This window comes from Hippichthys cyanospilos, chromosome 2, assembly GCF_059441005.1.
Source record: "Hippichthys cyanospilos isolate Australia breed blue-spotted pipefish chromosome 2, RoL_Hcya_1.0, whole genome shotgun sequence".
NCBI lineage: Eukaryota > Metazoa > Chordata > Actinopteri > Syngnathiformes > Syngnathidae > Hippichthys > Hippichthys cyanospilos.
In genome coordinates, this window is record NC_142370.1 from 35,278,536 (window position 1) to 35,303,245 (window position 24,710).

General features: G+C 45.8%; 1 protein-coding gene across 4 annotated transcripts; it reads left to right on the forward strand.

Moving 5' to 3' along the window:
- On the forward strand, positions 1 to 24,675 carry dgkaa (diacylglycerol kinase, alpha a). Of its 4 annotated transcripts, none has more exons than XM_088407479.1 (24): positions 1 to 657; positions 10,099 to 10,212; positions 11,069 to 11,145; positions 13,186 to 13,315; positions 13,947 to 14,021; positions 14,088 to 14,137; positions 14,313 to 14,387; positions 14,498 to 14,614; positions 16,208 to 16,325; positions 17,269 to 17,357; positions 17,443 to 17,562; positions 17,936 to 18,034; positions 18,132 to 18,209; positions 18,293 to 18,366; positions 18,672 to 18,746; positions 19,310 to 19,395; positions 19,499 to 19,588; positions 20,424 to 20,584; positions 20,649 to 20,713; positions 20,775 to 20,865; positions 20,928 to 21,114; positions 21,600 to 21,717; positions 22,497 to 22,557; positions 22,639 to 24,675. In XM_088407479.1, the coding sequence occupies exons 2-24, from the start codon at positions 10,137 to 10,139 to the stop codon at positions 22,717 to 22,719; spliced, it is 2,193 nt and encodes a 730-aa protein (XP_088263605.1). In that variant the 5' UTR covers positions 1 to 657; positions 10,099 to 10,136; the 3' UTR covers positions 22,720 to 24,675. The 4 variants fall into 4 exon arrangements, with proteins under 4 accessions (XP_088263605.1, XP_088263606.1, XP_088263609.1 ...); XM_088407480.1 differs by having other exon boundaries at positions 1 to 653; XM_088407483.1 differs by lacking the exon at positions 1 to 657 and adding an exon at positions 7,557 to 9,785.
- Positions 24,676 to 24,710: the final 35 nt, after the last annotated feature.

A 24,710-nucleotide genomic window follows, 5' to 3' on the forward strand; every position in this document is an offset into this window, starting at 1 on the left:
TCTCTCTCTCATTCTCTATCTTTCTGTCTGTGTCTCTGTCTGTCTCCTTTTCTGTCCCTATCCTCATCCTCTTTCTCAGTCTTTGTGTCTCCTCTCTGTCTCACTCTCGGTTTGTATGTCTGTCTCTCGTTCTCATTCGCGCGCTCTCTTTCTGTCTTACTCTTGCTCTTTCTCACCCTCTCCTGTCTGTCTCTATCTCTTTCTCCTCCTCTTTGTCTGTCTTCCTGCCTCTCTCCTTTCTTTTTCTCTCTCTTTCTGTCTATTTGTTGTCTATCTGTCTTTCTTTCTGTCTCTCTCTGTCCTTTTCGTCTCTCTTCCTGTTTTTGTCTTTCTCTCGCTCTCTTTTAATGTCTGTATGTCTGTCTTTCCCTATTTCTGAGTATCTGTGTCTCTCTATCTCTGTGTTTCTGTCTCTCTTTTCGTCTCTTGCTCTTTCTCTTTCTTTCTGTCTCTCGTCTCTCTGCGTCTGTGTGTGTCTCTCTCTCCTCTGACTCTTTCTCTCGCCCCCCCGCCCCCCTCCCGCTAGGCGGAGCCCGCTTAGCGGAGTCGGCCACAAGAGTCCCTCCCGGGCCGGTCGACTGTCTCCGCTCGTCCTCGTTGTCCTGCGTGTCCTCCTCGCGGGGAAAGTGAAGGGACGCTCGGCGAATCAGAAGGTCGGTAAGCAAGCAGCGAGCGAGTCGAGCGGAACCGACACGTCGGCGCCGCAAGTTGCGGCCGCGCCGCGCCGCGCAGCGCCGCGCGAGTGGCATTTCATGCAGCTGTCTTTTCTCCAAGCGCCTTTCCTTCTTTTTCTCGTTGTTGTGGTAGTAGCGCGTTAGGACGCGCTCGTTCGCCGGACTTGTCGCCCGCCTTCTCTCCTTAAGTGACAGCACGGCTCCGGCTCCGTCTCCGGCTCCGACTATTTTGAGAGGACTCCGCCTCACGCGTCTGCACTTTTTAAACACGATCCGCGCACTTGTCCTTCAATCGAAAAGCGAATAGCCGGAGTGGCCGAATTGCTCAACTGCAGTGGGTACCGGGCGCCCGGGCGATACACACGTTTGATCCGCATCAATAATCAGCCTTGCCTCGCACTTGTGAAGTCGGAGTTCTTCTTGTCCGCTTGTTTTTCTTGCCACGCTCGAAAAATCGGCATTTTGCTTTCGGTCGTAGTCGAAATTTTCCGTGAATATTGAATATGACTTTCAGAAACTTCTGGGCAACTCTTTTTTTTTTTATATCGGATCATTCCCACTCTTTTATATGGATTCTCTTCGTTCCGAACATTGCATATTTGATTTTCTATGCGCCTCCAATTTTGCACAGTTCATAAGCAGGTGTTGTGATGATGATGATGAAGATGACGTCTATCGGGCCATGTGTTTACTTTGACGCGACGTTTTGCAGTTGCTGCGGAACATGATCCATTTGATCTCTAAATTGCTCACAAACGTATGACTTATTGACTACAAATATCGCATCTGTTCTGGATGTACTGATGCCAGTGACAAGGATTTAAATGTTCTCTTCCTCTTCCTGTGGATCCGCCTGTTGCCATTTATACACCAGTCATAGATTTGTACTCAATGTTTTGTGTGTGTGCGTGTGTGTGTGTGTGTTTGGTGGTTTGCCATGAAAGTCTGGGAATGGAAAATACTTTCCTTGGCTCAATATACCTTTGGAAATGCGCTGTTATAGTTCTAAATGGATGACGCCATTTTAAGACGGCGGTGTCCAATCTATGGCCCGGGGGCCGTTTGCCGCCGGCCTTCCGCTTTGGAGTGGCCCACGACATACTAAAATGCCATTTGACACAATGCGCAAAGCTAATTTGAACCCCTGGGTGAAATTTTGACCCAAGTCAGGCTTTTTGATGTTTTTGATGTGTGATATCAAAGGAAAAACATAAAAAACAGAGGCTAGAATATTGTGTAGATTGTGAAAACGTGACTACTTTCGATATGCCACCTTTCTAAATGCTTGCAAACGGGATGTCAAGAGGTACACCCAATAGGTGTCAAATTTAGCCCATGTCAGGCTCATTTACTGCCATCCGAAAACCTGAGGTTTTATCATGCGTTTCACCCATTTTTTGCACGAATCCATTCCACGGACACTCACAAACGAGGCAATAGAATTTTTTGCGTTGACACCCGAAAACTACCGGGTGGCGCTGGCGGCCGAATGACATTTGCAAGCCTTTCGATGATTTGGATGACAGGCTTAGCCTGGACTCCCACGATGCAAAAGTCTTCAGAAATCATCACACTCCTATCGGTGACATAGTAAATATTCCAATTTTAATTTCATAAATATATAAATATTCAGCGTAGTTACTTTTGCTATTATCGCATTTTTACAATGTTTGTACAGCGTGTGTGTCTTTGTTAGTTTCTTTGTTGAACACAGCCCCGGGCCAAAGTTACCCAGGGATATGATTGCTGTTCCTTGCAAACACACACAATAGCAGAATTAATACAAGCAATGCTTGTTGTCATATCAAATATGAAGGTATGAACCACAACAGGTCCAACTGTCAAATTATATAAACTAACAAATCAATCAGAAGTTCAAAGCAGACACTTTGATCTGAAATGATTCATATTAGGACGGCGTTTGGTGTCATTGTTTGCTTGGATTTTTAGTGGAAAGCCTCTGGGGAAGGCGCAAAGTCCAAAAAGACCTGCTCGGATGAGTTTTTGGTGTGGAAGACCTCTCGGAGACCTTTGGCCATCATTTTCCTTTCCTACTGTTGGGTTGGCCTCATAAACTGGCTTCACCCTGCTTTAAAAAAGTCACTGCTTCAATATCTTGTATCTATTGCTAGCTTCATTGCTAGCTTTATAGCTAGCTTGATTGCTATCCAACCCTTTACCTGTCAATTTGTCCATCAACCTGTCTGTCTCTCCACCCGTCCGTCCGTCCGTCCACCATGATGGCACCAAACGCTGCACGCATTTCTTAATGTACCAAACATGAAGTATTTTGTTTGAAAATGAAAAAGAACGTGTCCCATAGGTGGGATAAATAGAGCGGCAATGGCAATAGCGCAATAGTGTGCCGTTTTTTTCGTATTGAAGTTGCGACGGCGAGCTCGGGTCGCGTTTGACTTCCCGGCGCGCATGGATCCGTGGGCGTCCCGAGCCAGACTCGCTGATACGCGCGCGCTCCCGGCAGAAAAGCAAAGTGGCTGTTTTGACAAGTGTGAACAGGTTGCCCCCCCCCCCGCACGCCTCACCCCCCCGCCATTACTTTGAATGCAGCGTGTAGCAGACGGCTGCCCCCACAACAAGCTCTTACATAAGTGGCAGCGATAGGCGGATGGCCCTTCCTCCTCTTCATTTTCCACAAAATCTGTGATTCACGGCGCCGAGACTCTTTTGCTGCTCTTGTGTTCCTGAAACGGCTCATTCACCCCCCCACCCCCGCCCCTCCCTCATGCATTTTCAAGCTGCTGTCTGCTTAGAGCTCCGCAAGCACATCATGAGCCGATATGGGACTTAAAGGATCTTTGTACCTTGCGGTGTTTGCATAATAGTGCGAAGCGCGGGCCTTTCACACACACCTCCACACTCATAACCATTTGCTACCCCGAGACAAAAACGGCGTACTGTATTCTCCAACGCGGAATCGGATTATACGGCGCACCTTCAACGACTGGCCTGTTTTACAACTGTTTTCATATATAGGACGTACCGCATTATACGGCGCATAGAACAGAAGCTGCAGTAGAAGCTGGGCTTGCCTTATGCATCCACTAGATGGAGCCGCGCTAAAGAGAATGGCAGCGAAACAATCAATCTGTTAAGTTTTATTAACAGATAATCAGAAATGAAGAATAAAGATGATTTGTGGAAAGAAATACCTGAGGAATGGGGGGGGGGGGGGGGGGGGCAAATTCTTGATTACATTAAAAGACTGTTTAGATCAATGTTGAAAAGACCAATCAAGAGTTGAAAAGAATTGTAATTATGACTCGGATAGATATAAAAGTATTGTTTTTATTTGAAAAAATTGCCGCTTGTGAGCCGATGTAAAAAAATGTCAAATGTCAAAGAAGCGGAGGAAGTGGTGGTTACAGCGGGAAATGTCATCTTGGCTTCGTTCTCGTCTTGAATCGAGTCAAAAAACATACATGTGCAACTTTGCTTTCTGCGTGTAAGCTAGCAGGGATGGGACGGGACACAAATCCGACGAGACCAGGCAGAATTTGTAACGTGAAATAATTACCCGACAAAAATGTTCCAGTTTTCACTATGTTTCCTTTTTACCGAGCAGATTTCAACAAAATTGATGATCGAGTGTTCAAAAATACATTTTTTTTAAAGGACAAACGGGCTTCATTTTTCATCAACGGCTAGGTGCTTGCTAATACCTTTGTAATCGCTTTGACAAAATGCATATACGCAGCTCCTGTTAGCGATGGCGTATGCGCCGCTGGCCTATTTTTCTCCTAGTGTTTACAAAACCGCTCTGTTATAATTGCCAATATTTTGCCATCGTTTGTTTCAACTGGAAAAGCAAAATATTGCCACCGGGGATTTGGAAGGAGTCGGAGCATCCTGCATTTCTCCTCTAGGGCTGCAGACATTGAGACTTTAGGTATTAAAGGAGTTATAAGAAAAGGAAACCTCGATTTATATTTAGCATTTTCACTCATCTTTCAAAGCCCACAGAATATTGTGTGCTCTGTCCATGTAAATATGGCTGCTGCCGTACGAAAGGTTGACTTCCGTTCCTTATTTTGATTCGCATGTAGGTAATAGCTATGGTTGTGCGGAAACACTGCCATCCAATGGTCACAGTTATCACTGCGGTGCTCAGTTGGCTTATATTAGCTAAGCATTAGTCAAGGGTGTCAGCTACCCTCCATAAAAAATATTTATTATTGGATTATTTATTGCTATCTATCAATCTGTCTGTCTGTCCGTCCGTCCGTCACGTATATAGTCAGCTGATATGGAGCTGCTAGCTAGCAGCTAACTCGTGCCAATGGGCAAGCGTACAATATAACGTCAGCGTAACTATGCTGTACTTTTGCTTGCTGTATTGGCGATTGAATGTGATTTCAGGAACAAAATAAAAGTCACTGTGCGTTCATAAAATATTTGGTACGCTAAGGCTAATTTTGCAGAAGTCTCTCCACTTTCGACTGTGTATTTACTTCATCGCCATCGTCATCATGGACGGAAAATCTCGCGATGTCCTAAACTGGCGAGATCTCGCGGCGCCGGCGGCCAAATGAACCACGATGACTTTTCACGCGTCCGCTTGACTTGTTTTTTTTTTTTAATCAACTGCAAGAAATGTAGCCGAACAGCGCAATCTAGCCGGGGAGCGTTTCCTCTGTGTCACACTCGCGTGTTGAATGCAGAGCGGGGCCCCCGCTGGAAAGGTCACATGAGGTTGACGTGGGCGAAGGAGGGGGCGGGGCTACGCGGGGAAGACTTCTAGCGAGCGGCCTTTCCGCCGCGCGTCCTCCGGCCTCCTCCGCCTCCCGCGCCTTAGTCACAAGCGCTCCGGGCCGCTAATGGAGGGAAACACGCTCCTTAGCAACCCCGACGTGTCGTCCGTCTGCCCGCCTCCGCGCGCCGCGCACTTCTTCTATTCAAACACTCCGAAAGAAAAAAGTGGCATTTGAGGCTTGCGCAACAGCAGCTTTTCTCGTCAGCGGGCGTGGGATGCCTTTTACAACAGCCGCGCGCACCTTGAAATCAGGGCTTTTTTTTTTTTTTTACGATATGGCCGCCGCTGACAGGTTTACATGAAGGCACGGCTGCTGATAACCGCCACGTTCCACCATGGGAATCGCTGCTAAAGCCACTTCAGGAATAAGACCACCGAGCGGTCCTCGCAGGTTCAATTTGTTTGTCCACAATTTGCCTTCTTTTGAGGGGGAACCTCCTTGCGCCACCGCTGTCCTGGCCAGCGAGATGATTTCGAAACTTAATGTCATTCCCCCCAAATAAGACGCACGCCTTTGTCCCATTTTTCAAAGTAAAATGTGGAAATATAGATGTTTTGGAGCTGATTTGGTTTATCCTTTAAGGGTTGGATCGTTTGTGCTTCGTTCGGCTTGAGCTTTGTTTTTCGGCGCCGCCTCTGGCCGCCGTTGATACTGCATTTTGTAGTGAGGAAGGACATGTAGGTTGTTCCTAATTTTCCACAAAATTAGAGCCCAAAATGGTCACTTGCGACATGCACGCATATTTACCGTACTTAGGATTTTCATTCTTTTTGCGATGTCTCAGTCCAAGTCAGTTCCAACCCGAAACGATTGTGGCGGTGATGTTGTGGGGTTTCATTTCAGCGTCCGCTTAACTTTTTGTCCAAGTAGTGTGAAGTCCACGGGGCTCCCAGCAAGTAGGGCATCACGTTCTATTTTAGCTGTTAGCGGTGGCTCCTTTTTGCTCCGAAAAGCAACGTGTTACGCTTGATCAGGAATCCTCAAACTCCAGTCACATGGCTTTTGATTGGAGGCCAAACACACACACACACACACACAACAGCTTGAGGTGCCTCCGGGGAGGCTCGGCTTCTTCCTGTGCCATCCGCTCACTCGTGGAAAAGCGGGACCTGCTCCATTAGCCTTCCCTTCAGCTCGAGTCCACAAGAAAGGACTTCAGACGTTAGATCGGCACCGAGCGCCCGTCCCCAATCATCGGCAAAAAGCTTGACCAGTCGATGCGCGTTTATGAGCCCGTCTGACGGACCGCTTCGCCATCGGGCGATATTTGCCATATTATGCAAGATTCTTGCGTCGGCGTTTGCCATCGATGATGTCATTGGACGCTTGCGCAAATGAGGCGCTGGATGAATGTTTGGAGGCTACGCCTTTTATTTGCATCGGTGTGATTACGGAATGTTGGCTTCCTTATTTGCGCCCGCTGTAAAGTCATTTCATTACGTTTGGTCCTTGCAGTCAGTTGTTGTATCCATTAGTTCAAAGTTCACCTTTGACTTGATGCATGGCCACGTCTTGAGTGCCTTGAAAACACTCTCGTTGTCATGGATACTGTAAGCCACGCAGGACTATAAGGTGCAGCCTTTAGCACCGGATATTTAGGCGGAAAAATGGTGTTTATAATTCATTAAAAATGATTCATTGTAACAATAAAATAATTAATAAATATATAGAATTATTTCGCTATTATATATAAATATGCATATATATACATATTTTTATTATGATTTTAGAATTAATCACGTTTTTAATGTTATAGTAAAAACAACTATTAAATATATAGAAGTACAGTATTTCTCTTCTATATATATATATATATATATATATATATATATATATATATATATATATATATATATATATATATATATATATATATATACATACATACATACACACACACACATACAATCATACAGTATATATAAAATGTTCATGTCACAAACCTTTATAGAAGATCTTATTCAATTTATAGGTAAGTTTTATATTTTTGATACTGTCATTTAAAAGTTTCAGCACACTTTTCACTTTTATTTCATAGTTGACACCTTGAACTGATACACACACTTGCTTTACTGCTGGATTCCCTCCTGGTGGCTAGTCAATAAAACTATAAGCCGCAGAGCTCAAATCATGAGAAAAACAGCGAACGGTTTTTCAAAATGGGCTTTTCCAAATACATTATAATAGGTGTTAAGATTTGTGTCGCCAACTACTGGCCTGGCATGTATATGACATGTATTTTTTTTCTGTGCGCGCGTGTTAGCAGATAATGTAAGCTGCCTACGCAGTCTTTCATGAAGGCTTTTGCGGAGCTCCGTTTACCAGTAGGCAAGGCGCGTTTGTCACTTCCTGATGGCCGGGATGAACATGTGTCATGTTGGAGCTTTATTTTTGCCGCATTGCAGCAGCGCTAAGCGAACCGACAGGCGGCTCAGATGGCGCCGTGCGCCGGTGCGGCCCCGCGTGCATTTTTCACAGATCAAGCCCCGGTCGTCCTTGATGCGTTGGGGGCTCGCGTCAGGAAGGGAAAGCAAGTCCCAAATGTTGCATTGGCGTCCAAACTTGTTAGCGTTTTCCTTTCTGTGGCAAGCGCTTCCCTCGTTCGGGCCGAGTTTCCAGTGAGGGAAATCCCGTTGTTTTTTTGTTCTCCTTCTGCAGCCTAGTTGAATGGAAAGTCACGGTGTTGTGTTTAAGCCCCTCCGCCGTCGCAGCAGGTCAACGTGCCCATGTGGCCTGTATTACGGCTCAACGGCATTCCTGCTAAGCCCTGAATGAAATATTTCCAGCCGCTTCCGGCGCCATTGTTTTTTTCCAGTCATTCCTCCCGGGATGCTTTTTTATGTCCCCGAGAGACGCCGATGAACCGAAGGAGGCAAAAAAAGAGGTCATGTTCATTCTTTAGTGGGAAAATCATCTTGTTGGAGCCATGATGCTAAATACATTTGATGAAATTCCAGGGCCTTTCAGGGCAAATAAAGCACAGATCTAGAACCGTTAAAGGATCAACTTAAATCGGTTCTGTCACATCGTTATTGTGGGTGCAGCCCATGCATCCCGGTACCGGTTGAGCCACGGACTGGTACCGGCCCGCGTACCGTCGGTTGGGGACCCCTGCTCTAACCGGAGCACTCTCAATTGAATCAGCTGGAAATGTTTTTCAGGATCTTCTCAGTTTTCGTAATATTGCTGTGTGTGAAAGGGGATGGGCTCGGACGGCGGTTCAGTCCGTTCGCTTTTTTTATTGAAAATAATGCCGTAGCCTCCGCTAACGTCCTCCCGTTACAGTAATTACTGTAAGTGACAATACGGCCGATATAAAAATGCGCATTTGTACGTAAAAACTCCGCTTATGTGGCTGACGGATCAATCAAAAAAAGGGAGGGGGGGTCGACTTGTACTCTGATAAATACGGTAAATCCCTTGAAAATCAAGTGGATTTGGACCTTTTGTTTTTGACGAATGGCTTAAATCCTGTCACCATTCCTTCATGTGGCACTTGGCCATTCGTGTTTTCTAAACCTGCTAGGCAACGCTCCTGACCTTTGGAGGGAATTAAGCCCGGGAAACAGGAAATCTTTTTAGTAGTTAGAGTTAGTATGCCTTTTGCGCTGTTGTACCTTTTTTTCCCACCCTTGTGTGTTATTTTGACCAATTTGGGGTCATTTTCTTCCACATTGTTCTTGCACTATTTTAGCCAAGGGATGACACACTCGTGGTAGCGTGATGACTAAGAAGTCGTTCCATGTTGAACTTGAACGTCTTGTCAGCGTCCGGGTGAAATTTCAGCTCCCTCGTGTCTGCTCTAAACGCTTTTGCCTTTGAAGTGAAGATCAAAAGATTGGACGCAATACTGCACGGGAGTTCAGCGTGATCGTGGGTGTAGGATGGGGAGCGCCGCCTCCTCACCGATTCTTGACACGCTTTCTTTGTTTTCCCGCCAAGGATTCTCCTTCAAATGTGGCTTTCCAGCCTCCTTTTGTGAGTCAAATGGAAAGTCCTTGCCCACATAAGGCCTCGTTTGACATTTCAGTCCTTGGCCAGGCGGCGTATTTGTCAAGAACTCCAATATTATGTGGGCCGATTCCGCTTGGCGGGGGCCGAGGGTTAAGTGAGAGTCCCCAGCGTCGCTCTTAAAATACATCTCACGCAATTTATAGTCACTTTTGTAGGCCAACGAGCAAATTATTTTGGGCCCATCGAGGCCCCAGGGTCAAAGTTTCACTTTTCGTCTGACATACTTTGGGGTCTCCGGCTCCGACTGGATTTATTATTAGCTCATTCAATCCCGAAGAAGTGTTTTTGCCATTTTGATGAGTCACTCAATCAGACATTCAACCAGGTACTTATTTGTATTCTTTTTTTTTCTCTCCCTCTCAAGTGTTAAGGGTCCAAAAATGGCCGGTACCAACTAAGTCCTAAAGTCTCTTAAAGTCATCAAAATTGTTTGTACTTAATCACATATTTGAATGGATTTCTTTAGTGCTTTATTACAGCAGCGCTTAATTACCTCAAGTAATCAGTTACTGATGGGATTCCAGATATTTTGAGGTCCTGTTTTAGCTGAACGATTGCAAAAATAAACGCCGGTGCAAAAAAATCCGTTTTGAGGCGGGCCGCACGGCGCCCCTGTCTCACGTCTGCGATCTTGACAGTTTGTCCTCGCCACGACGGGCAGCGGAGCCGCGGCAGCATGTCCGCCCCCGCCGGCAAGGAGGCCAAGGAGCTCAACCCCGTCGACTTCATCCAGCTACAGCAGTACATCGAATGTGAGTTCGTGCAGACGCGCTCCTGCTGCATGCAACGTCACGTACGGCACTCGCGCCCACTAGCGCGCCCGCCCGCCCGCCTGCGCCCGCCTTGATGTATCGCATCCGGAGAAGCTTTTAGGCTGAACACCTAACGCCACATCAGGGATGGCCTTTCAAATCTTTTTGTTTTTCTCTATGCCGCTCATCAATTGGCTGGCTGGAGTTGATGTGTGAAGCAATAAGGCCCAAAAGGAGAGAAGGAAAGGAAGGGAGCTAGGAAAGGAAGGAAGAACAGAAGGAAGAAAGAAAAGGAGGAAGAGGGCAAGCAAGGAAGGAAAGAAAGAAGGACGGAAGAAGGGAGGAAGGAAGAAAAGGAAAGGATGGGAAGAAAGGGGAAAGAGGAAAGGTATCAGGAAAAGGAGGAAGGAAGGAAGCAATTAGGAGAAGGGAAAAAAGAAAGAAAAAGGGAAGGAGGCGGAAATAAAGAAGTAAAAGAAAGGAGGGATGAAGGAAGGAAGGCAGAAGGGAAAGAAGGAGGAAAGAACAGAAAGAAAGAAGGAGTAAAGGAGGTTAGGGACAGACAAAGAAATGAAAGAAAGAAGGAAGGAGGAAAGAAGGAGGAAAGGAAGGAATTAGGAAAAGGAGGAAGGGAGGAAAGGAAGGAATAAATAGTTCAAGAATAACGCGGAGGAAAAGGAGGCAAGATCACGCTTATACTGCACAAGGGTTAAAACCCCCGAAAGAAATAACCATGTTGAGATATCATCTTTTGTACGGCTCTGGTTGATGCGCGTTCCCGTCCCGGCCGCACCGAGCGAGCGAGCGCTTCTGCGGCCTTTTTTCAAACGGTCCGCCCTTGTGCGCCCTCTTCCAGATTGCAGCCTGAAGGTGAAAGATGTCCTCCGGGAACTGGACGCAGATGGCCGCCTGTCCCGCCACAGGCACGGGGAGGTAAGGCCGTCCCTCGCTTTCAAAGCCGCCGGAGTGGACACGTCTGATTCACTGTGCCGCCGGCGCGGCTAATGAGATTCCGAGTCTGCCGAGGTGTCGAGCCGAGAGGCGAAATGGCGGCCGGGCCCGCGCCGCCGCCTTTCGCGACTCTCGTCAAATCGTTTAGAATTTAGTCGAGATTGACGAAGAGCCCGGAAAACAGATTGGCTTTTACTTTGGTGTCTTTCATTTGACGTCTTAACAGAAGGCTCTGGTGTTCTCTGAGACAGAGGTGCCCAAACGCCGGTCCGCGGCCCGGTACCGGTCCGTGGATAACTGGCCCCGGGCTGCATGGACCGCACTTGAAAAAAATGACATTTTTCAACGGATTTATTTTATTCTTTAACAAATCATTCGTTTGTGCTTTGTTTGGCTTGATCTTTGTTTTTTGGCGCCGCCTCTGGCCGCTGTCGATATTACGTTTTGTCGCGAGGAAGGACAGACAGCGCGGCTTCACTCGAGAGCAGTCCATCCGATAACATGCTAGCTAATGTTAGCATGTTTTATAGTGCTGCCCCGTATGCGCTTAGCTTGTTAGCATTTTCGTTTGCGCGAGTTATTACCTTTTGGCGAATGTTAGCATATGCAAAGATTTTGCGTTGATAAGTACTCATTTGCATCTAATTAACATTTTTTATTAAATGATAGCATTTGTATATCAGTTATATGATTGATTTAATCAATGTCGTTTGTGGACATTTTTGAGTATTTTTGAGACTCAAGCAAGTATTTTCGGAGTGTGGGAGGAAGCCGGAGTGCCCGTAGAGAACCCGTGCAGGCTCGGGGAGAACATGCAAACTCCACACGGGAGATGGATTTGAACCCCGGTCCCTGAACTATGCTAACCAGCGTCCTGTGACCTGCATCTGATATTCTTTTTAAGGAATGTTCATGGCAGTAGAAAGGAACATTTTAGAAGAATACAAACACTTCATTTAAACTGCTTGGGATTCCTCAACCGGCACAAAAAAATCTTACCTGTGGCAAACACACATACACGCGTATGAGAAGACTTTTCTCTCAGCGTCTCCTCAAGGTGCTTCGCCGCAAACCACTAACTCAATTTGAGTGATCAGTCAGCATTGACAGAATGTTTTTTTAGGCGAACGTGCGGGCGTCGCCAATTAGCAGGCAGCCGGACGCTTGAAATATTTCAGCTCGCGCGGAAGTGGAAACGATAGCCGAGCGCCGGGATGAAACTGGGATTCCGGTTCCACGTCCTAGTGGGATGGCAGTAGGTGAATTATTTATTAGCGGGGCAGATCTGCAGGGCATCGGCGTGCACCGCAAATGGCTTTGCGCCTCAGCGTCATCCGGGGAGTTGAGCCCAGGCCCTTCGGCATCCCATCGTCAAAGCCGGAGAAAGAGAGAGAGCGAGCGAGCGGCTTCGGCGCCGCCTTCTGCTCTCTCGCGGCTTCGGCGCCGCCTTCTGCTCTCTCGCGGCTTTGTTGGCCGAAATACAAAGTGGGAGTGGCCGCAGATAACGCTCCGTGCGGTACGCCTCAGATTGCTTCATCGGCCCGCCTGCCCGCGTGCGCCTTTGCTTTTTTGCTACGTGGTGGGACCGAATTCCGGGTTTTGCTGTCTTTGCGGGGACCATTTTGGTGGACGTCAAGACTTGCTATTACAGTATAGGTTGGAATTGGATTTTGCTTGAGCTTAGGCAATTTCGTGTGATAGTTAAGGTTAGGATGCTTTATGTCAATGGGATGTTTCCGCTACGAAAAAAAATATGCATAAGCAACAAGCGAAATACTCACGTCACAGAGTTATCAATAAAAGAGACTGGAGAAAAGGCAATGAACTCACCATGAGTCAAAACAATCTTTTGCAAAAGAGGTTTTAGAGCACCAAGGTCTTCTGGTGTTCTTTCTAATCACCGGGTGGGGCAAATAAACGTAAATCATTTACAGTTTTGACAGAGTCCCAACCGTCAAAGTGAATGACATCCTACGTCCAACAGCCCACACGCATTTCATCCAAAGTTTTGGATTTTTCCAGTGCATCGACGAAGAAGGCTTTCGTGTCTTCCTGAAGACTTACTTGGAAGTGGACGACTTCCCTGCAGATCTGTGCCAGCGCCTCTTCCGCTCTTTCCAGAACTCCGAAAGCGCCCGGGAAGACAGCGGCGGTAAGATTACACGCACTTTGCCACTTGAGGCGGGTGAACCTGCGCCACTTTCATCCTCTTGTTTCATCCTTCAGTTTCGGCAACTTAAAAAGAGGAAAGGGAAATATAGCGCGACCTTCCTGAAAAAAAAGCGCACATAGTAAGATATACCGGCAAGTAAATATTACAAAGTGAAGCACTTGAAGAATTCTTCTTCAACCTGTGTCTCACCGTCCTTCCTCACTACAAAATGTCCTATCAACAGCAGCCAGAGGAGGCGCCAAAAAAACTAAGATTGAGACAAACAAAGCACAGATGAATGAAGTGTTAAAGGATGAACACGACAGGTGGCACGACAGGTTTTCTTTTTCGTGGGAGGGGCTGCAAAAAATAATTGAGAAGCACTGCATTATTGTATCTACAAAGCTCATAAAAGCTGGACAAACAGACTCAAAGACAGTTATTAACTCTGAACAACTAGAAAACAGGAGCTCACTGAAACATATAAATGCTGATTTGACTCGTGTGAAACTAACATTTGTATTCTGTTGTTTATATTTCATTTGCTCCGATTGGAGCAGTGCTCCCAATTTTCTTGTATACCAGCTATACGATGACAATAAAGTCATTCTATTCTATTGTATTCCAATAGAGGAGGTGTTTCTAAAGGATGTTTCCTGTTACTTCTCACTGTTGGAGGACGGTCAGCCAAGAGACAAGCTGGAATGTAAGCCCCCCCCCCAAAGGCTTTTTTAAAATATATTTATCGCTTTGTTTGTCCCTTCACCCTCAGTCGCTTTCAAGCTCTACGACAGAGACGGCAACGGCGTCCTGGACAGCTCGGTAAGAGACGTCCATCAGATCAATCGACAAGCCGAGCGAGGACAGAACCAACTCATCCAGTCCTACCTCCTTGTTTTCTATAAATTAAAAAAAAAAAAATCACGTTATCCAATAAAATTGCTTGTCAAAGCAGACGAGCGCTTCTGATGGTAATCACATTTCTTTTGAATGTCAGGAAGTGGATCGAATTATCGCTCAGATGATGCACGCCGCCGAGTACCTGGGATGGGACGTGTCTGAACTCCGGCCGGTAAGTCCCGCGGCTGAAGGCCACCTCGTCAAGCCGTTGCGCTTGTCGCCCGACGAGAAGCGAAACGCCGACTGAAGCCCCGACGGTACCGAAGAGATTCCCGCCCGCAGGTTTTGAAGGACATGATGTGCGCCATAGACGCCGACAGCAGCGGGACCGTGTCCCTGGACGAGTGGGTGGAGGGAGGCATGAACAACGTCCCCCTGCTGGTTCTGTTGGGCCTCAAGGTAAAGGACAGCGGAGCTTTGATTACCCGCGCCGAACCAACAGACGTCATTATCTTGCGCCCGAAAAGGCGGAAGCAGCTCGGAAAAACCGAAAATCTCCTCCTCAATTTCCTCCTTGAACGTACATATAAATATGAGTTCAGCACGATACACCTAACATAGGCTATAACTCTAATACTCATGTACGTAAGTCCCTTATGCAAAAATAACAAAAATATACACAAACGGCATTGATAATAAATCATATAATCGAATTACACATGCTATTCATTTCAATACAAAACGTTATTTCGATGTAAATGAGTACTTATCGATGCAAACGCATATGCTAACGTATACCTAAGAGAAATACGTGGCCCAAACGAAAATGCTCACGAGCTAAACCCACGCATGGCAGAAGCATATAACATGCTAACATTAGCTAGCATGTTACCCACAGTCGCAAGTTGTCGGCAGATTATCAATAGCACGTTTTACGGCGCTATGACGATCATTTACCGATACATAGCGATAGCCGCGTAACGGAAAAAGGAAGTCCGGGCCAAAAAAGTGTCCAGTCTTCACATTTCAGAAGGAATATTAGTAAGGTATCGATAACCGGCGGCAAAGGATACAGTGACCTCCGCGCTCGGGCGGCCCGTCGGGGAAATGGATTGGCCTGCTGCAAGAAGCAAACCCCCAAAAAGCCCCACGCATTTTCACATGTCATTTGGATGAAAGCACTTGTTGCCCTATTAAGAGATTGAAAGCAAGCTCATCAATTTGAGATGAGCGCATTCTGCATAATGAGCAATGTCATTAGCGGCCAAGCTCGCCGCACGCACGTGTGTGTGTGTGTGTGTGTGTGTGTGTGTGTGTGTGTGTGTGTGTGTGTGTGTGTGTGTGTGTGTGTGTGTGCACCGAACGTTCTCTGATGAAAGGAGCGAGCGGCGCCAAAGTACGCTCGGCTCAACTCAACTTTGTGTAGGACGTATTCTGAGATGGCTGTAAATGAACATGTTTTTTTTTTTAATTCCTACCTGACATGGTACGCAGGTACTACATACACACTATTTTTAGGATTTTAATTCTCATCAGATTAACAGATTAATTGGGATCAATTCATCCAGTCATAGTTAAGAAGCCCTTTTTTTAAAATTGCGTTAATCTCTAACTTGATGCTTTCTGAATGCTGTTGAGTTCCGTGAGGATTTTTATGCTCGAGTTGTCGGGGCAATCTCATCTTGAAGCGGAAGTCACTGCGCTTGGCGTGACCTGATAGGCTCCTGCCGTGGCTGGGAGGACAGAAGGACGACGCGAAAATGGAAGAGCGCGCAAAGTCCAATGAATCGTCGATTAAACATGAAAAAAAGGAGCTTTCGATCCGAGCATTCGTTGCAAGAAGGATCTGGCTTAGCACGGGAGCAGCTCAAGTTGAGCCTCCCGCATCAATGCGAGGCACTCACGGCTAACCGTAGCCATAGCAATGCTAATGTAGCAGCAAAGGTCGCGACTGCCTCAGGCGCCAAATGAGGAAAAAAAAGGAAGCTGGATGAGCGAATGGTCACGTCTTTTATTTTTTTTGTTCCCCGCATGTTTGTTTCGGCGACCCAGATGACGCAGACGGACGGGCAGCACCTTTGGAGAATGAAGCACTTCAACAAGCCGGCTTACTGCAACGTGTGCCACAGCATGCTGCTGGGCCTCCGCAAGCAAGGCCTGTGCTGCACCTGTCAGTAACCCACCGCATCCGCGCCACTCGATCGCACCCCGCCCCGCCTACTTATTCGTATCGCCTTCCTTTCGACTCACGCATATGTGCACCTTGCTCAGCAAAGATTTTCAAATGATATATTTTACAGCTGGAATTGCAATGCCGCGATATTTTCGCTCAAGGTTATCATACCAGCAGAATCGGATTTCGCCCTAGGCGTAGGGCCAAGGTATCAAAATAGATAACGTGCAACCCCAATTTCAGTTTTGTAAATGTAAATGTAAATGTTAAAAAAAAAGAAAGGCAAAAATGATTGAAATGATGTTTAATTGTATAATAAAATATCATTCAGGAGGACTAATCGAGCGGATGCATAACGCAACCCCAGCCACGACTGTGGCTTCTACTTTATGTGCCTTATAATGCTGTGCGCACTATATATGAAACCAAAATAGGCCAAATGTTGAAGATGCGCCTTATAATGCCTTATCAAGCGGAAAATACCGTAATAAAGTTTGACTGACTTATCTATTAGTTTTGTTGGCATTCCCTTTAGTGCAGCTCCATCTAGTGGATACTTACCGCAACCCCAGCCACTACTGAATCTTCTATGTGCCTTATAATGCAGCGCACCGTGTATATGAAAAGCCTTTTGAAATAGGCTATTCATTCAAGGTGCGCCTTATAATCCCGTGCGCCTTATAGTGTAGAAAATACAGTAATATGTTTTGACTGACTCATCTGATTGTTTTGTTGCCATGCCCTTTACCATCTATTAAAGCGATGGTGCGCTTTAACTCCGGAAAACACTGAGCAATCGTTTTCGAACGTTGCGGACCAATTGAAGAAAATGTTTTTTTTAAAAATCTAATTGTTTGACGAAATAATTGACGGGTTAAAAGACAATGAAATAAATGGTGAGTTAAGAGCGTGAAGTACTTTTGCTCCTCGTAATGTCCAGGCTGCAAGTACACAGTCCACGGCCGCTGCGCTAACAGGAACCCGGCGCCCTGTGCCAGAACCTACGTCAAGTCCAAGAAAGAAACAGGGGTACGCTGCTGTTTTTATGGCAATGACTTGAATTTTTTATTTTGGAGGGGGGGATAGCATCAAACGAGAGGATCCCCTTTTTCAGGTTGCGGCGCACGACTGGGTGAGCGGCAACTGCGAATCGAGGAAGTGCGACAAGTGCCAGAAGAAGATCAAGAGCTTCCAAGGCCTGACGGGCAAACACTGCGTTTGGTGCCACTCCATGGTGAGGACCCCCCCCCCCCCCCCCCCCCCCACCCCAAGACAAAAGATATTAGAGAGCTTGTAGTCACTTGTCCCACTTTGTTTGGAGGCACCCGCTTCTGTCTCACAGAAAAAATGTATCTACTTTAAATAAGGATTGACATATTTCCTTTTTTTTTATTAATTCAGGCGCTTTCGGTTATTTTTTTTCTCATTTAGACTAACCTGTAACCCGGGCGCGGGCAAACTTTTAGACTTGAGGGACACAAAGGCTTGTAAAATTTGACAAAAGGTCTTCAGGTTTTTGGGCTCATGAATGTGATTTTTCCATCATACGTGTCAATTTGTGGCGCAGATCCGACAATATTTCTTGCTCTCGTTTTTCCGCTTTGCAGCGCCACGACGCGTGCGCGGAGCAAGAGCCCAGCGAGTGCACGTGCGGCCCGCTCCGAGACCACGTCCTGCCGCCGTGGGCCGTCTATCCTGTCATCAAGGTGGGCGGGGGCGGGGGCAGGGGGAGGGATCTCTAGACGGACATTGGTGGAGATGATCAAGTGAAAATGTCCTCCGTGCGTTCTCCCTGGGACGAAGGAGAGATCCAACAACGGCTGCTCCGCGCAGACGGACGACGCGGAGCTTAATACCACCCCCGACGGCCAAGTCCTTCAGGTACTTCGAGTCCTTCGGGTACTTCAGATGGAGGGGAATGTTTTCAGAGACGCCAATGTCCGCTTTGTTTCTTTTTGCGACAGATCAGCCCCGTGGCCAATACGCACCCACTTCTTGTCTTTGTCAATCCCAAAAGTGGAGGCAAGCAGGGGGAAAGGTGAGCCTGAAAACCAAACCCCTCACCCATTTATCACTTTTTCATGCAAATTTGATGCAATTTCTTACCTCGTCAATGGGGTTGGCACGATCATCCTTAAAATTCATATGACCTAGCCTTACCTTAGCCTTATCGTGCGGAAAACGCGGTATGGTAAGAAGCGATCAGCTAAGCAAAGTCAAAATCAGCGGCTGCCATGACTTGAAGAAATGAAATGAGTGGGTGTCTCCAAATTGAATTTACCACAAGTTGTTGCAAGTACTTAAAAAAGTCCGGCGCCTTCAAGTTGCTTTGATGCGTTTCAGAGTCCTCCGTAAGTTTCAGTACTTACTGAACCCTCGGCAGGTGTACAACCTTTCCAACGGTGGACCTGCTGCTGGGTAAGTGGCTGCCGCCTGCCGAGAAAAAACCCCAAACATACTCAAACAAACTGCCGTATTTGCTATGTATGTATTTGCTAACTACTGTGTTCTCAGGGTTTTATTTATTAACTAGTTCGATCTTGAAGACATATTTGAGCATTTTTCACAAGTCCAAACCTTTAATCCTAGGTACCTATTTACCTTTTTCCGTTTTTTTTTTTCTTTCAAGATTTTGGCTAAAGGAATGCCTAAAAATGCCTACTAACAAATTAATTTAGTCATCAGTGAGCAAACTACCCAAATGAATTCATTTCTTAAGTACTTTGGGATCGAATGAGCTATTGACAGTAGCATTTACACAAATGGCTCAAACCTGTACAGAAATAATGGAATAAAAGAGCAGCCATTGCTATCCACAAGAAGGAAATAGATTTGCGTGTAGATCAAATTCACAACTGTATGTCCAAAATAATTGACTAATGAATGAACTCAGATTTAAGAATACAAGTGGTAAGAAACAAACGAAGCGCGTTTTAAGTGGGTCGTCCACCAAGCCGATGTTATTTTTGTCCCTCGATCAGCCTGAGTTTCTTCAGAGAGCTCCAGGATTACCGGATCCTGGTATGCGGCGGAGACGGCACGGTGGGCTGGATTCTGGATGCCATCGGTGAGCCCCGTGCGCGTGAGGCCGAGCCACCCTGTTACGGAAGTGCTCCAAGTGGCCGCTTTGTGCAAAATCTCTTCTTTTGTGTGTCCTCGACCCCGATCAGACAAAGCCGGTCTGCCGGTGCGGCCGCCGGTCGCCGTACTTCCTCTGGGCACGGGAAATGACCTGGCGCGATGCCTGCGCTGGGGAGGAGGTAGGAACAAACTGCGCCAGGATTGCAAGATACCCTTCCCGTGTGGAGTTTGCATGTTTTCCCCGTGCCTGCATGGGTTTGGGTGTGCGGATGGTTGTTTGTCCTTCTGCGCCCTGTGATTGGCTGGCAACCAGTTCAGCGTGTTCCCTATTTATTGCCCATAGGCACCAGCAGGCCTGCATCCTTAGTGAGGATAGGTGACTAGAAAATGGATGGATGGAAGGAAGTTTTCAATTAAGCTCAGCAAAACCTTGCTTTTTACTGTAGACCAGATTACATGTTTTTGTTTTTTTTTTTTGGGGGGGGGGGTAACCCTTTCTGTAAATGTTTTTGAAAAAATAAGGTATAAGGCTGTCTGAAACATAGTGATGGTCATGGCTCCTACTGGATATGATTGGTTATTGCTGTTAAGTGCTGTGGGAACATTAAAGCAGTACACAGCATACGTGCATGCACACTAAGCACTGGGGAGTGGCTTTAGTGTCTTTTGTCATTAACTTGTCTACCTTATTAGGAATTTTGAGTGATTGGAGGTAAAACGGTAAAATTTAGTTTTGCCTTTTGTTTTAGGACGATAGAGGTTTGATTCTTTATTTCTTGAACGTGTGTTTTTAAGGTGGGGGGGGGGGTCGATGTGGGAAGCGCTGTTAATATTTGGCTGACGGCCTGACGACTACAGTTTGGGTAAACTTCCGACGACGGAAGGGGATCCACGTGCCGACGCGACTGTAAAAGAAAGACCGGCAAAAACAAATGTCCAATTCCCGCCTGTGGGAAATCAGCCTTCCAAAATGAACGCCCAAACGGAATGGAGTGGACTCTGTCATCTTTTCAGGGTACGACGGCGAGGACCTGACCAGGATCCTGAAGGATTTGGAGGGGAGCTCTGAGGTCCTAATGGACCGCTGGAGCGTGCAGGTCATCACGGAGGAGGCTGAAGAGAAGGGCGATCCCGTGCCCTATGAAATCATCAACAACTACTTCTCAATCGGAGTGGTGAGTCCCCACAAAGACGTACTTGTCTTTGTGGATCGCTGACCCGCATTCTTTACGCCGGCAGGACGCCTCCATCGCTCACCGTTTTCACACCATGAGGGAGAAGCATCCGCAAAAATTTAATAGCAGGTATCAAAAAGAGAGAAGATGTCCATTTGCAAACATCTTGAGGGTTTTTCTCTGCCCGCAGGATGAAGAACAAGCTTTGGTATTTTGAATTTGCCACTTCAGAGACCATCTCGGCCTCTTGCAAGAAACTGAACGAAAACCTCACCATAGAGGTGAGTCAGCAAAAGCGCAGCAACAACGTGGAGGATTTGTTGACTTTGTTTTGGGTCGCCAGTGCTGCGGGACTCCTTTGGATCTCAGCGGCCTGTCTCTGGAGGGCGTCGCCGTCCTAAACATTCCCAGCATGCACGGCGGCTCCAATCTCTGGGGCGAGAGCAAGAAGGGGGACGTTAAGGGCGCGAGCGGTCAGGACGAGCCCGACGTGATCGTGGACCCCGAAATCCTGAAAGTCACCGGCCAAGGTATTTGGGTGTGCAGCAGCAGGAGGCGACGCCAGCTCCACTTTTCATAGGACTAGTCGCCGCCAATCACAGGCCTCATACCAACACCATACACAATCTTCTTGGCTACAGCTGAGGGTCGAATCCCAAATCTCTGTGAAGCGAAAAGGTTTCTCTTTCCTTGGGGGGGGGCTTGGCAAAATATAATTGAGAACAACTGCCTTTAGACAAACGTGTAATTTACTTTTATCATTCACATTGCATTGTTAACGTCTGCCGTCTGTCTCAGTGATGCGACTCTGACAAAACAGTGCGCTCTAGCGGATGATTGTTGAATTGCAGTGAAAACAAATGTACGGTCATTTCAAAAAATCATTTTTTTTTTTTTTTTTACTTCCAAACTAGCAAATTATCCTGCTCCGGCGCGCGTGCATGTATGTGGGCCAAAATCCATAAGAGTGCTTGTCATAATCGGGGTTGGCGTTTCTCTTGCTGTGGCTCTCCAGATGTGAGCGACCGGAGACTGGAGGTGGTGGGCCTGGAGGGCGCCATGGAAATGGGGCAAATCTACACGGGCCTCAAGAGCGCCGTGAGGCTGGCCAAGACGGCGCAGCTCACCATCAGGTGCGCAAAACACCAAGGCCACATGCACACCCTTCCATCAACATTGTAAAGCCGCCTCTAGAGTACGTGGTTGGGCCGCGTCGATCGGAAAGAACATTCCGGACGTGGGAACTTTTTTATCTTGAATATTCTTTGGTAGAGAAACAAATTGTATTCATTGTAAATTCTCACTTGGCTACTTGCACTATGAACAGGGGTGAGCATAGAGTAGCAAGGTCACCACAATAGTGACTTTTTTCAAAATAAAAGTGACCCTTATCTCGACTCCAAAATGGAAACGGAATCTTTTTGTCATGGTGACAAGAAAGGAGCACAGTCCAAGGCAATCAAAGACTTTGTCGCAGCCAACGCTGACATTCCCAAATCAGGCAGTTCCCTACATTGGATTATTAATCATAGAAAGAAAGTATAAATACAAATTTTAAAAAAGAAAATGTGTATAAAATAATAAATACAACATATAATAACACAACTGTTTGTTTAAAAAAAAGAAATCTGTACAAAATAATAAATACAGTCTATAATAATACAATTGTTTGTTTTTTTAGATTAAAAACATATAGATAAAATAACAACAATATATATAATAGCAAAATAAGAACAAAAATAAAATAGACAATAAATCAACACACACACACACACACACAATAAATAAACTTAGAAAACAGCAAAAAGAAATGTAAACCGTATCCTTTTGCCTTTTGTGATTAAAAAAAGAGTCCTCCTGCCAATAAACCAGCAAACATGAAAGTGATGAGCGCGATCTGTTTCCGATCCAGGACCAAGAAAGCGTTACCCATGCAGATCGACGGAGAGCCGTGGATGCAGCCGCCCTGCACCGTACGTTGCTATCGGCAGACCCTTTGGTATCGCCGGCCGGCCTTCCCTTCCCACCAAACGCTTGCTGTGGTGTCTTTTCAGATCCGCATCACGCACAAGAACCAAGCTAGCATGCTAATGGCTCCTCAGACCAAAGCGTCCGGCTTCTTCAACTACAAATAAAAGCGTCGGAGGGTCCGCCCAAATAGACACATCTGGAAAATGGAAAATCCCGCAGAAAAATTCGCCAGTTTTCAAGATTGGCCTGCCAAATCAATATGGAAAAAAGACAAACAAAAAACCGAGGTCACTGTATCACTAAATCGCAGGCTTGAACTTTGTGATTTCTCCCCACTTAATCAGAAAAGAAACGTGCGGAAAACAAATGAATACCGTGGTTCTAAAATGACAAAAGTCCAAGAATTCCAACAAGTAGACTAGAATATGACCGATTTCAAGTTTCCTTAGCTCACTCAATCCCAAAGATGTGTTTTGTTTTTTTTTTCAGCCTTCATACATTTCATTCCAGGTACTTACTTTTTTTTTCAACCGTTTGCCTAAAAGAAGGTGTACAATGGCTGCTACTAAATTAATCAATCACTCTGGATAATTAAATACTCGGGACGTACTCATGCGCCTTAGCGTTAGTAAATCATTACTGTACTAAGAGAAATCAATGATTTCAATACTTAAATACGTCACCGATTACTTAAGTACAGGGGTGTCAAACTCGTTTTAGCTTGCGGGCCGCATAGAAGAAAATCTATTCCCAAATGGGCGGAACCGTTACAATCACGGTAGATATTCATAGAACTTTAAAACAACAACTTCAGACTTATTCTTTTTTAATCCTGTCCAAAAAATACAAGCACAACATCAATATTCCTTATAAAACAGTTCAAGTTTTTCATTTATTGAAAAAAATTATGATCATTTTTAGACTTTACAAAATAGTCTCGCAGGCCGGATTAAACCCGCTCGCGGGCCACAAACAGCCCGCGCGCCTTATGTTTGACACAGCTGCTTTCGTACTTACTTCCCTAAAGTAATTGATTACTTTAGTAGCTAAAGTAAGTGCTTAAGTAATCAACTACCACTTGAGTAATTAATTACCTTAGTTACAATAAGTAAGCACTTAAGTAATCGCTTATGTTCATGCTTAATTAATTTAGTACCCGTCGTCTGTAGCCAAACACTTTAAAATTGGGAAAAAAATATACATAAGTACATGGAATTTAATGTCTGGACTCTTAAAAAAAAAAAGTAAAAATATTTTGGGGGGATCGAATGAGGTGAAATGCAAGCCATGGACCGCCCCCCTCCACGTACTTGATTATTGTATATAATGTTTTAAGTTTTAACGTCACGCTGTGTGATAATTCTTCATCATAACTAATTGCATAGTTATGAAATGAGGAAAAGAAGAAGACGACAAAGAAGAAAATCAATTCGAGGCATCTGTAGAACGCTGTCCCGGAACACGACTTCAATTTACTTGGGAGGACAGCGAGTGCCTTTTCGATTGCTTCTGCCTGAATCGGTAGACACACTGGGAATTGCGCAATCGTAGTTGTTATATTTGTGACTCTTAATATATTAGAATGATCATGGTGTAGTAGTAATAATATACATTTTGAGAGGACCATGAGCTAAAGATGAGATCATTTGAATATGTTCATACATTTGACAGGAAAGGCCTGAAATGTGTCTCAATGTTTCATGTTTAAAAGTATTAGATTTAGCCCTCAAATATCGCCAATAAAACAATTTGTGCAGTTTCCGTATCACCGATGTACTCCTGTACGTTGAAATTTTTGGAAATATGTAAAAGGTCTACATAGTCAAATAATTTCAGTGTACAAAGACGTCGATGTGACTGCAGCACGGCCGATGAGACAGAAAGTGCAATGCGGTCGGTGTTTGACGCTGTAAATGACAAGGAACGTGCGGTTTACTTTTTAGCCACAAGATGGTGCCATTTCTTTTTGTGTCGTTTTTAGCTTGGCTTCAATTTAGAGATTGGATTCAACCTAAATCATTCGAAGGTATTTCTGCTGTTTGAATGCCCCATGCCCTCATTTGCTTTTGAATAGGGAATAATTGATCATATATGAATAAATACTATACTGTTACTATCTATACTGTCTTTTGTTGCTTTCCCGCCTGCTGTGAAC